Here is a 13,804-nt window from a genome sequence, read left to right as displayed (position 1 = left end):
AGCTTCTTCCTGAGATTAGAGAGATAAGGTGGGGGAGGTAATATCTTTTTTGGGCCAACTTCTGTTACTGCAAGAGAGGGAGAGATAGCTCAGTGGTTTGAGCATTGGCCTGCTAAACCCCACAATTGTGAGTTCAGTCCTTGAGGGGGCCACTTAGAGATCTGGGGCAAAAATCTGTCTGGGGATTGGTCCTGCTTTAAGCAGGGGGTTGGACTAGATGACCTCCTGAGGTCCCTTCCAGCCCTGCTATTCTAAGAGACAAGCTTACACAGAGCTCTTCTTCAGACCTGGGAAAGGTACTCAGCACATGACTCACAGCTAAATACAAGGTGAAACAGCTAAGGAGTTAACACATATTGCAAGAGACCATTCATGGACAGTTAACACCTCTAGTCATCATCTTGAGATGTCAGGCTGAAGTCCTGAGCACTTGTAGTCATTAAAGATAGCACAGCACTTTTAATAAAACTAGTGGTGTCAACCCCAGCATCCTGACCCAATGCAAACTCAAGCGATTAAATTCTTCTGATCTTTCATTTCTCCTAGTTCCAAGGAGAGGCCAGAGATAAGTGAAGGTGGCTATGTTTGGACTACACCCAGATACTGCCACATTATTATTTAATTTATTATTCCTTTAGATTTGGAGCAGCCACTATGGATGCCCATTCCGGCATCTGGGGACTAGATTCACAAAAGTATTGAGCTGTTGCAAGGATGAGCCTCACTTTTAGACACCTAGAAAATCACAGGAACACACTGTGATTCACAAAGCCTGATTCGGGCACCCAAGCACCCTGTACAATGAAGGGGGAGAGATAGGTGCCTTAGATTGTGATTCACAGAAGCCAGCATGCTAGGCCAGGAGCTGCCTAAGACAGACAATGGGTGATGCTGATCAGAGGAGGGTGAGCTAAGCCCACCCATCTCCCAGAGTTAGGAGCCTAAGAGCAGGAGGGAAGTTAGTTAAACAGAAATCAAAAGGTACAGTGCCAAAAGTAAAATCCCTGCAAGCTTCATGGAAACACCATAATAGAGGCTCAACTTAAATGTGTACCCCACATTAAAAAACACTAAGAGAACCAAAAAAGTGCCACTGTAGCTTAATAAAGTAAAAGAAGCAGTGAGAGGCAAAAAGGCATCCTTTAAAAAGTGGAAGTTAAATCCTACTGAGGAAAATAGAAAGGAGCATTAACTCTGGCAAATGACTTATACAAATATAATTAGGAAGGCCAAAAAAGAATTTGAAGACCAACTAGCCAAAGACTCAAAAAGTAATAGCAAAAAAAATTTTATGTACATCAGAATCAGGACTCCTGCTAAACAACCGGTGGGGCCACTGGACGATCGAGATGCTAAAGGAGCATTCAAGGCTAAGGCCATTGTGGAGAAACTTAATGAATTCTTTGCATTGATCTTCATGGCTGAGGCTGTGAGGGAGATTCCCAAACCTGAGCCATTCTTTTCAGGTAACAAATCTGAGGAACTGTCCCAGATTGAGGTGTCATTAGAGGAGGTTTTGGAGCAAATTGATAAACTAAACAATAAGAAGTCACCAGGACCAGATGCTTTTCACCCAAGAGTTCTGAAGGAACTCAAATGTGAAATTGCAGAACTACTAACTGTAGTTTGTAACCCATCATTTAAATCGGCTTCTGTACCAAATGATTGGAGGACGGCTAATGTGACACCAATTTTTAAAAAGGGCTCCAACGGTGATCCAGACAATTACAGGCTGGTAAGCCTGATTTCAGTACTGTGCAAACTGGTTGAAACTATAGTCAGACATATAGATGAACATAATTTGTTGGGGAAGAGTCGACATGGTTTTTGTAAAGGCAAATCATGCCTCACCAATCTACTAGAATTCTTTAAGGGGGTCAACAAGCATGTGGACAAAAGGGATCCAGTGAATATAGTGTACTTAGATTTTCAGAAAGCCTTTGACACGGTCCCTCACCAGAGGCTTGTAAGAAAAGTAAGTTGTCATGGGATAAGAGGGAAGGTCCTCTCATGGATTGCGGACTAGTTAAAATATATGAAACAAAGGGTAGGAATAAATGGTCAGTTTTCAGAATAGAGAGAGGTAAATAGTGGTGTCCCCCAGTGGTCTACACTAGGACCATTCCTATTCAACATATTCATAAATGATCTGGAAAAGGGGGTAAACAGTGAAGTGGTAAAATTTGCAGATGATACAAAACTATTCACGATAAAAGTTAAGTCCCAAGCAGACTGCGAAGAGCTGCAAAAGGAGCTCACAAAACTGGGTGACTGGACAACAAAATGGCAGATTGAAATTCAGTGTTGATAAATGCAAAGTAATGCACTTTGGAAAACATAATCCCAACTGCACATAAAAAATGATGGAATCTAAATTAGCTGTTACCACTCAAGAAAGAGATCTTGGAGTCATTGTGGATATTTATCTGAAATCATCCACTCAATGTTCAGTGGCAGTCAAAAAAGCGAACAGAATGTTGGGCATCATTAAGAAAAGGAGATATAATAAGACAAAAAAAATCATATTGCCTCTATATAAATCCATGGTACGCCCACATCTTGAATACTGTGTGCAAATGTGGTCGTCCCATTTCAAAAAAGGATATATTGGAATTGGAAAAGGTTCAGGAAAGGACAACAAAAATTATTAGGGGTATGGAACAGCCGCCGTATGAGGAGGATTAATAAAAGTGGGACTTTTCAGCTTAGAAAAGAGATGACTAAGGGGGGAATATATTAGAGATCTATAACATCATGAATGTTGTGGAGACGGTAAATAAGGAAGTGTTATTTACTCCTTCTCATAACACGAGAACTAGGGGTCACCAAATGAAATTAATAGGCAGCAAATTTAAAACAAAAAAAAGGAAGTATTTTTTCACACAATGCACAGTCAACCTCTGGAACTCCTTGCTAGAGGATGTTGTGAAGGCGAGGACTATAACAGGGTTCAAAAAAGAACCAGGTAAGCTCATGGAGGATAGGTCCATCAATAACTATTAGCCAAGATGAGCAGGGATGGTGTCCCTAGCCTCTGTCTGACAGAAGCTGGGAATGGGTGACGGGATGAATTACTTGATGATTACTTCTTCTGTTCATTCCCTCTGGGACACCTGGCATTGTCCACTGCTGGAAGACAGGATACTGGGCTAGATGGACCTTTGGTCGGACCTAGTATGGCCATTCTGATGTTCGGCTAGCCATGCTCAGCTGTGAACCCTCTTTGGGGTTAGGCTTCTTTTTTCAAGAAGCCAGAGGGTTGGGGATTGGGGAAAGGGAAAGAAGAGCTCCCTCATAACTTTTAGCCGAGTGGTTAGGGTACTCTCCTGGTCTCCAGCATCCTGGTTGAGTGCCCTAATCACCAGGCTACAGGCATTTCTCTCTCTCTGCCACAAATGGTTCTGTAACGTGCTCCACTGTGGATAACCACTTAGTTATTGGGGTGAGGGAAAGAGAGAGAGCACACGCATGAGCAGGACTCTGTAGCCTGGTAGTTGGAACACTCACCCGGGATGTGGGAGACCCCTGATCCAGTCCCCCTGCTCCATTGAGTTAAGTGTCCAGTGTAACAGCTTCAACGGGGAAGACAGATGGGGTCTCACCTCAGAATATCCCATAGCCCTATGGCTATGGTGCTTCCCTGAGAGATGGCAGATCCCTGTTCAAATCCTTTCTCTTCATCAGCTGGAGCGGGGACTTGAACTAGGGGTCACCAACCTTCCAGGTGCACACCCTGGGCTAAAAGTTATGGGGGAACCCCCTACTTCTGGCAGCTTTCTGTGAACTTGCCTGGGCAGATGTAGCATTTGGCCTCTGATCATGCCTATCAGACTGGCCCCACACATGAGTTAGGTGATGTATGCCTGTCTTCCTTTGGTTTGTGAATTGCTTTGGGGCTTTGGCGGGGAGATAGGTGCCGGGGTGCCTAGTGGAAGGCAGCAGAGTCCAAACATGGCTGCCTAGGGAACTTTTTACTGCAAAAACTTAGGTGGAACCTAAAACTGGGACATAGGCCTCCAGTCTGGAGTTTAGGTGGCTACAGGCAGTCTCCTCGGGCACTAACATTTGGGGGGCAGCGACCGCAGCAGCTGGATGTTCGGCCACTGCAATCAGTGGTATTTCAGGGGCGAGACCTTCCGCCACTTCCGTTGGGGGCACCATTTTGGGGGCAGGACCTTCCGCCGCCTAGGGCTCCAAAAAGGCTGCCGGTGCTCCTGGGTGGCTAAGTACTTTTGTGAATTTGTGCCTGGGCACCCATCCCATGCTTTAAAATACCCAATACCAGCTTAGAATTTGTGGCTCTGATATCTCTCCGACCCCCATCAGCAGGTTCTCTGGGGCTGCTGAACCAAAATGATTTTGCCTTTCCTGCCCCGCCACAGACACCCCCCTTTAAAAGTTGACTGGCAGGGAGTTCTTCAGGCTTCAACGCCTCACCTTCTCTCTTCTCTCGAGCCATTATTCAGCAACTCCAAGAGCTGAAATCTGAATTAATTCCTTTATTTTGAAAAAATAATCTGTTCCTGTTCTGGTGCAACCATCAAAACATACAACACTCCCTGATTTAAAATGCTGTTTTGAGTGCTTCAGGTAATGGCTAAAGTTTTGTCTATGTTAACTGACTCCTTTCAAATTTCTTCCTAAGTTCCATCTGCTGTGTCATCACATACTTATCAAAGAAGGTTTGGGTTTTTTTCCTTCCCTGAAGGAAGAAACAACATTCTGTTAAATCCTTTTGGATATTTTCTGTATGTGATTTATAAGCTGTTCCACTCATTGGACATGATTTCTCCCTGAACTACAATAAGGAGCAAAAAGTGCAGCTTCTATTTAAAAAAATCATAATCAGTTTAATGTTTTTATTGCAAGTTGTTTCCCTTTTCAGCCTCCCCTCTGCTCCATCTAGTTTCAGGTGCTTCTGTGGGGGGTCCTCTGGGGTTGTCTGCTATTATACAGTGATAAAGAGGGGGTGAATGGTTCCCCAGCACCAGGTCAGTTTAATTTGTTTTCACCAGTATTTGTCAGCTCAGTGTTACAAGGCCCCAGGGAAACGTCCTTGTACATAGGAGGGCACTTTAAAGGCATTTGCCCTCTCCTGAATGGAGAAGACCCACTAGGCAGCAGATCTATGGATACTCTAGGAAATACCTCCAAAGGTACAATGAAATGATAATGGGGAAACATCACATTTTTTGTTCACTCCAGAAGCTGCTGCCTGTGTCGAGCAGGCTTTTCCAATGTCTTGATGCTGTTAGCTAGAGCAGGCCTTTCAGAGCACCCATTACAAGGAAAAGGAAAAGACAATGGTCACTCGCACTGTGGCTAGATGTAGAGTTGTCACCTCTACTCTTATGTTTAGAGGTACCAAATCTTTTCCATACCAGCTCATTTCTATTTTACCTCTCAGATCAAACCAGGGAGCCAGATTCTCCACTGAAGTAAAATGAGCTGTTTTGATTTACACCAGCTGAGGATTCAGCCCAATGATCCTTTTAGGGCATCAACACCTCCCTGCCCTTTTCCTTAGAGTAGCTGAAACAATTTGAAATTATCTGTTGTTTGGTAAAGGGAACTTCTATAAATTGTTTTAAATCGTTATTATGACTGTTTTAATCTCTCCTGGGATTGCTCCTGAATGCACTTCAGGGACATCAAGATCCAGCTGAATGAGTAAATGGGCACAGAGCCAGCCACTTGCATGCGTAAATCAGCATTTGTGCAGGCACCAGGGCCGGCGCTTCCATTCAGGTGACCTAGGCGGTCGCCTAGGGTGCCAGGATTTGGGGGGCGGCAATTCGGCGGCGGGGGGTCCTTCCGCTCTCCGGGTCTTCAGCGGCAATTCTGTGGCGGGTCCTTCACTCGCTCCGGGACCCGCCGCCGAAGTGCTCCAAAGACTTGTTATGAAGGACCCCCGCCTATGGCGCCAAAAACCCTGGCGCTGTTCCTGGCAGGCACTTGCAAGTATCTGGTTTGCATGTGCAAATGAAGATTATGTCAGTCACATCTGCATTACTGCCTCCTAGTATCGGAAGCTTATTTTAAAGACCCTTTAAAAATCTGTCCCTAAAGATGCAGAAGCACATGCAGAGTCTGTAGTCAGTCCTAAAGATATTCTGGGCATCATGTAAACAGGAAAAATCTCCTCCGCTTTTCCACAGACGATACTAACCATGACTCTGTTGCATGTACAGCCTTAATAGCCCCATGGGCTTTCCATCTCTCTGCAGCAAACTCCAGGGCTGATTAAGGATATTTGTTCTAAAGGGAGACCAATGCAGAGCTCCATGGGTGAAAGGATGGTGCCTGTGATAAAAGGTTGGGAGGGAGAATGAAGGAATCGTGGGAGAGGGATTTTCAGGGCTCCATTGGGGACTTTGAGACCCCACAGTCAGCAAAAACAAACAGGGAGCAAGTCCTTGTTTGATAGAGTCCTAAACTTGTTTGATAGAGAAGTCAGCTCATTTTGCATTTTGAGCAACTTATTTGAGCTGATTTTTTGAACAGCTAAACTTGTTTGATAGAGAAGTCCTAAACAAACAGAAAGCATCATGGAATGATGTTTTTATGCCAGCTCTAGGAAGAAGGGACTATGAATTGAAAATATAAGCTGAAAAAAAATCACTGAGGCAGAGCTGATTGAGAAAATAAGTGGTGTAGAGGCCTGGAGCAAAACCGCTTGCAGTTCAGGGGTGGGGGGAAATGAAAAACACTGAACCATTTAAAAAAAAAGAGTTGTTTTTCTTGCTAGAGGGGCGGTTATTGATGCATGCAGGGCTAGGAAAGCAGAAGAACCAGACCTTTGCAGAGGATTTCACAGGACAGTGACAGCTTTTAATCTTAAAAAGTAAAACAAAAACTAAGAGCCTGATCCATATAACTTTACATGACGGAGTCTTACTCAGGCAAATAATTCAAGTGAAGTCACTGGTGCTACTTCTCTGAGTAAGGATTGCAGGACTAGGACCTCTGTGTCAGGAAGATGCACAGCACCCCTGCTACTTGGAACAACGTTTAGAATTGAAAAGGAAGAGGATATATTTAGTGGGACTGTCTATTTTTGCATGGTTCAGGTAGAATCATGATGTGTTTTTGTGACGGAGGCCATCTGGACCAACACACAGGGGGTTGAACCAAGAACTTCATACCTAAACACTGATGTCTCTCCAGCTTGAACTAAAAACATAAGAATGGCCATATTGGGTCAGACCAGTAGCCCGTCTAGTTCAGTATCCTGTTTCCCACCAGGGGCCAGTGCCAGATGCTTCAAAGGGAATGAGCAGAACAGGGCAATTATCAAGTGATCCATCCCCTGTTGTCCAGTCCCAATCCATCCTGACCAGTGGGTTACACTTCTTTTCATTCTTGACCTCACATCGGTTTCTTATTCCCCTCCCCAAACCCCACTGTCTTTCTTCAGCCCTCCCCTCTTTCCTCCCAAACAGAAATTAGGAAAAGTTATTCAATTCCACCCTCCTGCTGGTTTGGGGTTGAATAAAATGAGACCCAGATCCTGGGTGTGGTTTAGCAAAACTAAAACCTAACTAACCAAGTTATGCAGAATGAAACCATTGCAGTTTCAGCCCTTCTTTGGAGAACTGAGCCGAACCTGGAACCATTGATTTGACTATCTCCAAACTTCGGTGCTTTGGAGAAAATGAGACCTGGACCCTGAACTTTGGCTTGCCCAATTCGGAACGTTTCTAGTCCCCTACCAACTAATTACTACGAATAGCTGTCATGTTAATGCCAAATGTCTTGTCTTAGGGACTCTTTCCTTCTCGTTAACGCTTCCTCCCTCTTACTGAATGACTTGCCTTCCCATTATGACGGGGACACACTGTAACTACACAATTAACCTGGGAATTGTGTAACAGAGGGTCTAGTGTAAAATCATGGAACAGCTCCATTTTACTCAGTGGAACAAAACAGCATTTTTCATGAGAACTTGGCAGGTTGTAATGATACATCTTGCAAGATGTCACACAGGGACAAGGAAATCGCTAGGAATCTAAGGGGGAAACAAAAAAAAATCCCTCAGGCCTCATCCATGCTTTAGTACATGGGGCTGTAAGGTTTTCCAAAGGCGTGGAAGCTAGGGTAGTTGTGCATGCCACTTCTTGTGCTGTATTTGTCTTTACTCGTTTGAATCTGCCTCTCCCATTCAGGTATCCCCCCAGCAAGTGGCACTGGCACGCTGCAGATCTATCTAATTGACATCAATGATAATGCTCCTGAGCTTCTGCCAAAGGAGGCACAGATCTGTGAAAAGCCAAACCTGAATGTCATCAACATAACAGCCGCAGATGCTGACATCGATCCAAATGTTGGGCCTTTTGTCTTCGAGCTGCCAAGTGTGCCATCTGCAGTCAGGAAGAACTGGACCATAACAAGGCTAAATGGTAAATGGGGCAGGCAATCCGGAGGACATTTGGAAATCCTGTGCCCTAATGAGGACCGCGTACAGTTTCAAACTTCCCTGCTTCTTCTTCTGATTTTTTTAAACACATTATGCCCAACATTATAGACAAGATAGCTAATCAGAAATGATTTGTATCAGACCTGTAGCATAATTCTAATTCTGTAGCCAATTCTATTGGCACTTGGCTTTTTTAATGCAGTTCATAATTATGAACAGTTATCAGGACTGAACTGGGTATAAATCATCCATGATGGCCAAGGGGAAAAAAGCTATTATCAGTCTTCCTTATGTTCCAGTGTAGTTGTCATGAGCCACAATCACGATCAATGTTCATTTCTCTGACCATAATTGCGTAAAGGCAGCCTTTTAATTTACCATGGAACCAGGCGGGCTAGGTAAGTGTGAAGATTTCCAGTATGTGAAGGATTTTTAAATTGCGGTATGCAACCTCAGTTGGCTCTAATTGGCCCACTTACTGTCAGTTTCCGTGTAGAAGGAAAGAAATGGACGTGTCATGGAGACCGAACTGTCCTCTTATCTTAAAAGCTGATCCCTCAGGCCAGGTTTGAGACACTCTGCCAGGGTGGCATAAAACAGCTGCTTGCTCTGTGCTTGTTCAGTGGCTGAAAAGAGGGATTCAGGCTCTGCCTACACTTAAAAGTTAGGGTGACATCGTTGGTCAGGGTGTGAAAAAACACACCCCCAAGTGCCATAGCTCTGCTGGCCTAACCCCCAGCATAGACACAGCTGTGTCAACAGAAGAATGCTTCCGTCTATGCAACTGCTGTTGCTCGGAGATGTGGTTTTTTACAGTGACAGCAAGACCCCTTCCATTTGTTGCGTCTCCACTATGAGGTTATGCCGGCATAGCTATGGTACCGTACCTATGCTGGTGTAGTCTCCGTAGTGTAGACATAAACTCAGTCTCCTAAACTGCCAATCCAGCACCTCTTGCAGTCATTACATGTGTAGCAATAGAAAGGAAAGACAGGAAGAAATAAGATGGTAGGATGTCTAGGATAGGGCTGTGCAAAAATATTGGGGCAGGAGAGTATATGAGCAGAGCCCCAGCATAGTGGCCCTGTTACAGCCCAGAACTGGGGAGGTGCAAAGGCATTTTATCACTGATTTCCCAAATCTCTCCAGCCAGTTTTCAACATTATCATCCGTGCTTCACTAGTTCCTTGCCATCAATTTTTAAATTCAAGCCACTGACCACTGGTTTACTAACGACATCAAGCAGGGTTAATAGTACAGTGAACTGGCATTACTTTGAAATGAAGCATGCGAGACGCATCTTGTTCATCCTGTTAGTTGTGGCAGGCTGCCCATTCACCAAGACTTCAGGGAAACAGTCTGAAGCTCAAGTGGTTCAGATGTGGAATAGGGTATTGTAGCCTGGTTAGCCTTTTTCACTGAACTAATCTGATAGTGACATTTCCAGTGTATCAGTATTATTTTTAGCACCCCTGTCAGAGCTGCAGTCACTTCTCTGTCTGTTTCTTTTGCCCCCAGGTGACTATGCCCAGCTCAGTTTGCGAATAATGTATCTGGAAGCTGGCATGTATGATGTCCCAATTGTCGTGACGGATTCAGGGAACCCTCCCTTGTACAACACTTCCATCATTAAAGTGAAGGTGTGTCCATGTGATGAGAATGGAGACTGCACTACCATCGGGGCTGTCGCTGCAGCTGGCCTGGGAACAGGTGCCATCATAGCTATCTTGATATGCATCATTATTTTACTAAGTAAGTGTTGCACCAGGTAGCACATGTGCAGAGATCTAAAGTCAGAATCATTCTGATTGAAATTGAAGGTTTATGAGCATATCCTTCCAGTAGATCACAGAGCAACTAAATTCCATTCTCTCCTAGAGATTTGACTAATTAACTGCACTTAAACAATTCAGCTGTGACCAAGAAAATGGGTTGTAAAGCCAGGACTATCATTTGAGGTGACATAGTCTCCTTTTAAGTTAGCAGCTGCGTCATCAAACAATATGAGAAGCAACAAGTTGGAAACAAACTCTTGTGCAAAATATTGACAGTGAATCGTGATCCACGTGATGCTGAACTTCAGATGCCTTTATTATTTATTTATGTATTATAGAGAATTGGTGCCGGGTAGCACACTCAAAACACCTCTGTGTCCATCCTTCTGCCAGGTTACCCTTATGTGACATTGTTCCCGGAAATGCTGTTGGCGAAAGAGGTCCTCCTAAGAGTGATGTAAAAGCATCAGTGTTCCACTTCCCTTCCTGCCCGCCTCCTCCCTAGTCTCACTCTTACATGCTGAATCTTTCAAGGTGCATACCGGCTTCATACAAAGGGTGGAAGGAGCAGACCACACTGCTGGTGATTCACTCCCCTGCACTCAAACCGCCATCACTACAATGTAAGCAGGATGGACTGAATCACTAACCCACAACACTTTGCCCCAGATCCTTAATGGTGCTTAGGCCTCTGTCTACCTCTTTAGGCACCTACGTCCATCATTTAAGTGTCATTTATATTTTCAAAGCTGCTACTCAGCTGTCACCTAATCCTGGAGGTACCTAGTCCGCTAGGTACTTAACATTCCTCCAGTCATGATTCACAAGCCACTGAAGTGCTGATACCGCTTCCCAGCTAATGAGCCACTCAGAGCCTTGGTTCAAGATGAAGACCCACAGGCCCTGAAGTCAGATTCTCAAACCAGGCAGGGGAACGCCTGTCTTGCCAGCCAGACCCAATCCTACAGATCTGCGCTCAGAGCCCACCTAGTACCCGTTACATGCCAGCCCCAGCATCAGCAGAGGCAGGCCACCAATAAGGACCGCAGAGCACCTGCACAAAAGACGCAGGCAGCAAAGAGAAATGTACGGTGAGCATGAGAGAGCTATTGAGTGTGAGTAAGAGACAGAGAGAGGGAGTCGGTTTCACCTGCAAGGACATGTGCTTCCTAAACAGCTGACCTGGCTTAGGTGCTGAACTCCAGGAGAGGTGATGTGGCTGAATATCCCAAGGAGAGGGCTTGGCTGCCTGCGGCTCATCAGCCAGGCACACCAGATAGCCACATAGGCACCTAAGCTCTTCTCCTTCCCTCCTCCCCACTCCTCTCCACAGCTTTTCACTCCTGGAGAGCTTAGGCAAATCCCCACTGAGCCTGCTGGTTTCTGCACTTAACTATCCCCATGCAGCTCAGAGCTGAAAATTCCACTAGGGTTAGGCATTGCAGTGCTGAGTGGAGCAGTGTGTAGGTACTTTTAAGGATCTGGGCTTTTGTGCTTCTATAAGACCTGTCATTCGAGTATCTCAAATGGATTTGCAAACATGAAGTCTCACAATAACTTTGCAGATTAGGTGAGTTATATGATTAGACCCATTTTATAAATGAGTTAAGTGAGGCACTGAGAGGTTAAGTGACTTGTCCCAGGTCGCACAGCAAGTGAGTGACAGAATACATAATAGCACCCAGATCACCCACCTATCTGTCTGTCTATGGTGCATTCAGGTTGCTGCCCGTGGCATTTAGAAACCAAGTCCCTGACTACCGGTTCCTGCTGTACCTATTTCAGGTGTCGGATTTCAAAAGAATGACAGATATTCCCATCACTTGTAAAAATTAAAGTCTGAAGAACACTCAGGAAAGAGAGTTGAAACATACATTGGATTCTTTAAGACAAAGACATAAATATACACCCCCTCAAGCTGGCTGAACCAAGCAAAATAAAAATGGTCCAGCTCACATTTTTAAGAAGCGAGTGTACAAGTAGATCTAGTCTTTACATTACTCCTTTGTACATACCTTTTTTTAGTAGGGAATCATTTCATAACAGAATTAAGCTTGATATATCTGGCAAAAGATTGGACTACCTGGCCCATAATTTTACAGTTATTTAGGTGTTCTGCTTTCAGGATTGCAACACCTAACTAATTTAGGAGGCTAAATCTCATTTTCAAAAGCTTAAATCCCACTGTTTTTCAGTGAGAGGCTCCTAAGTGCCTACGTCACTTTTGAAAATGAGACTTAGGCACCTACCTCAGGCTGAGTGAAGCAACACCTAAATGGCTCTAAAAATCTTGATTTCTATCTACTATAATTTACTCCACACGCAAGCTAATCACCTTCATTCATTTGCAGAGTTACAGTTTTTGTGGCTGGGTCTAGGAATGGTAAAAATGGAATTCTGTCGTTGTGTTCTATTCTAATTCAGGGTCTCGTACAGCCCTTATCACTCTAGTATCTGAGCGCTGTTGTCATATTGTCAGCAAGAAACATTTGCTATTCACAGGCCTGCTGAAAGAGTTGAGAGAGGCTGTATCACAGTGATTTAAGAGGAAGATGCCCTGTTTCTAGCAGTGCCGTCATTCCTGGGCTTTCATGAGCACTAACATTAACTAAATGAATACACATTTAAAAATAAAAATATCATTATAACTTCAAGCAGGAGTTGGCACAGTAGGGACAGATAAAAAGAAGCACTGAAATGTGCAATGAGGTAAATATTCATCAGGAAACACAGGATGAAACTGTGGGACTCCCATTAAAGTTAATGGGAGGTCTGGTGCTAAATCACACTTAATATTTACCCCCAATGTATTTAAATGGAAAGCAGACAGAGCAACTTATGCCATGAATGTTGCCTAACATATATATGCTATGGTACATTAAAAGAGTAGGATTTCATTGGCCATACACTCAGCCCTCTAGGGCTTGAGTTTCAGTGATGGGAGCATACAGTTGTATATATAATTTATACTTGCAAATGCAAAGCTGGAGCATTAAAGCAGGGTATTTGCATCTGCACATACCCAGTTATGCACCTAATGGTCCACGTGTGCATGGAAAAAAGTCTAATGAAAATGCGGTATTTGTAGAATAAAATGTGATACAGATTTGTCACACTCAGCTCTGAAAATCTGTCCCTTATTAGTTCCACAGGGTACAAAGGACTATCTGGTCCCTACATCTAAATTATTAATGCTTTTTTATGGCCACCTTTTCCAACATAAACATAAGCTACAAGTATAGGGAGCTGCCCCTGCATTTGCACATAGTGACAGGCAGTGGTGTGTCCATGCACCGTGCCACTGTGTGCAGCATGGTTGTCCTTTGTAATAAGCAAGTGTGCTTTTTGCAGGTGCGTGATGTGTGTGTGTATGCAGGCCCGATTTAAGCCCCATCAGCTGCAATGTTGGCCTTTAATGTTGATTTCATAAAAAAGACTGAGGGCATAGTAAAACTTTGAACCAGAAGTAACAGATGCAATAGACCACAAGACTTTCCTTTTGCTGCCTCCTGTATAAATCAAACTCCAAAGTGTGATTTAAACACTTGAAAATTCTATTGACTAAAATTAACTTCAGCTGACAGACACTTGATTTAAGATATTCCTTTTTCAT

The 13,804-nt window shown here is 44.1% G+C and overlaps 1 protein-coding gene across 2 annotated transcripts in view; it reads left to right on the top strand.

Moving 5' to 3' along the window:
• Positions 1-13,804, top strand: part of CDH4 (cadherin 4) — a 701,646-nt gene that overhangs the window by 669,735 nt on the left and 18,107 nt on the right. For both annotated transcript variants that reach the window (XM_030533430.1, XM_030533429.1), the window contains exons 12-13: positions 8,166-8,399; positions 9,935-10,168. In XM_030533430.1, the coding sequence (XP_030389290.1) occupies positions 8,166-8,399; positions 9,935-10,168 (468 nt within the window). The remainder of the gene's footprint in view (positions 1-8,165; positions 8,400-9,934; positions 10,169-13,804) is intronic.

This window comes from Gopherus evgoodei, chromosome 14 (genome assembly GCF_007399415.2).
Source record: "Gopherus evgoodei ecotype Sinaloan lineage chromosome 14, rGopEvg1_v1.p, whole genome shotgun sequence".
Lineage (NCBI taxonomy): Eukaryota > Metazoa > Chordata > Testudines > Testudinidae > Gopherus > Gopherus evgoodei.
This window is presented reverse-complemented; position numbering and strand designations above follow the sequence as displayed.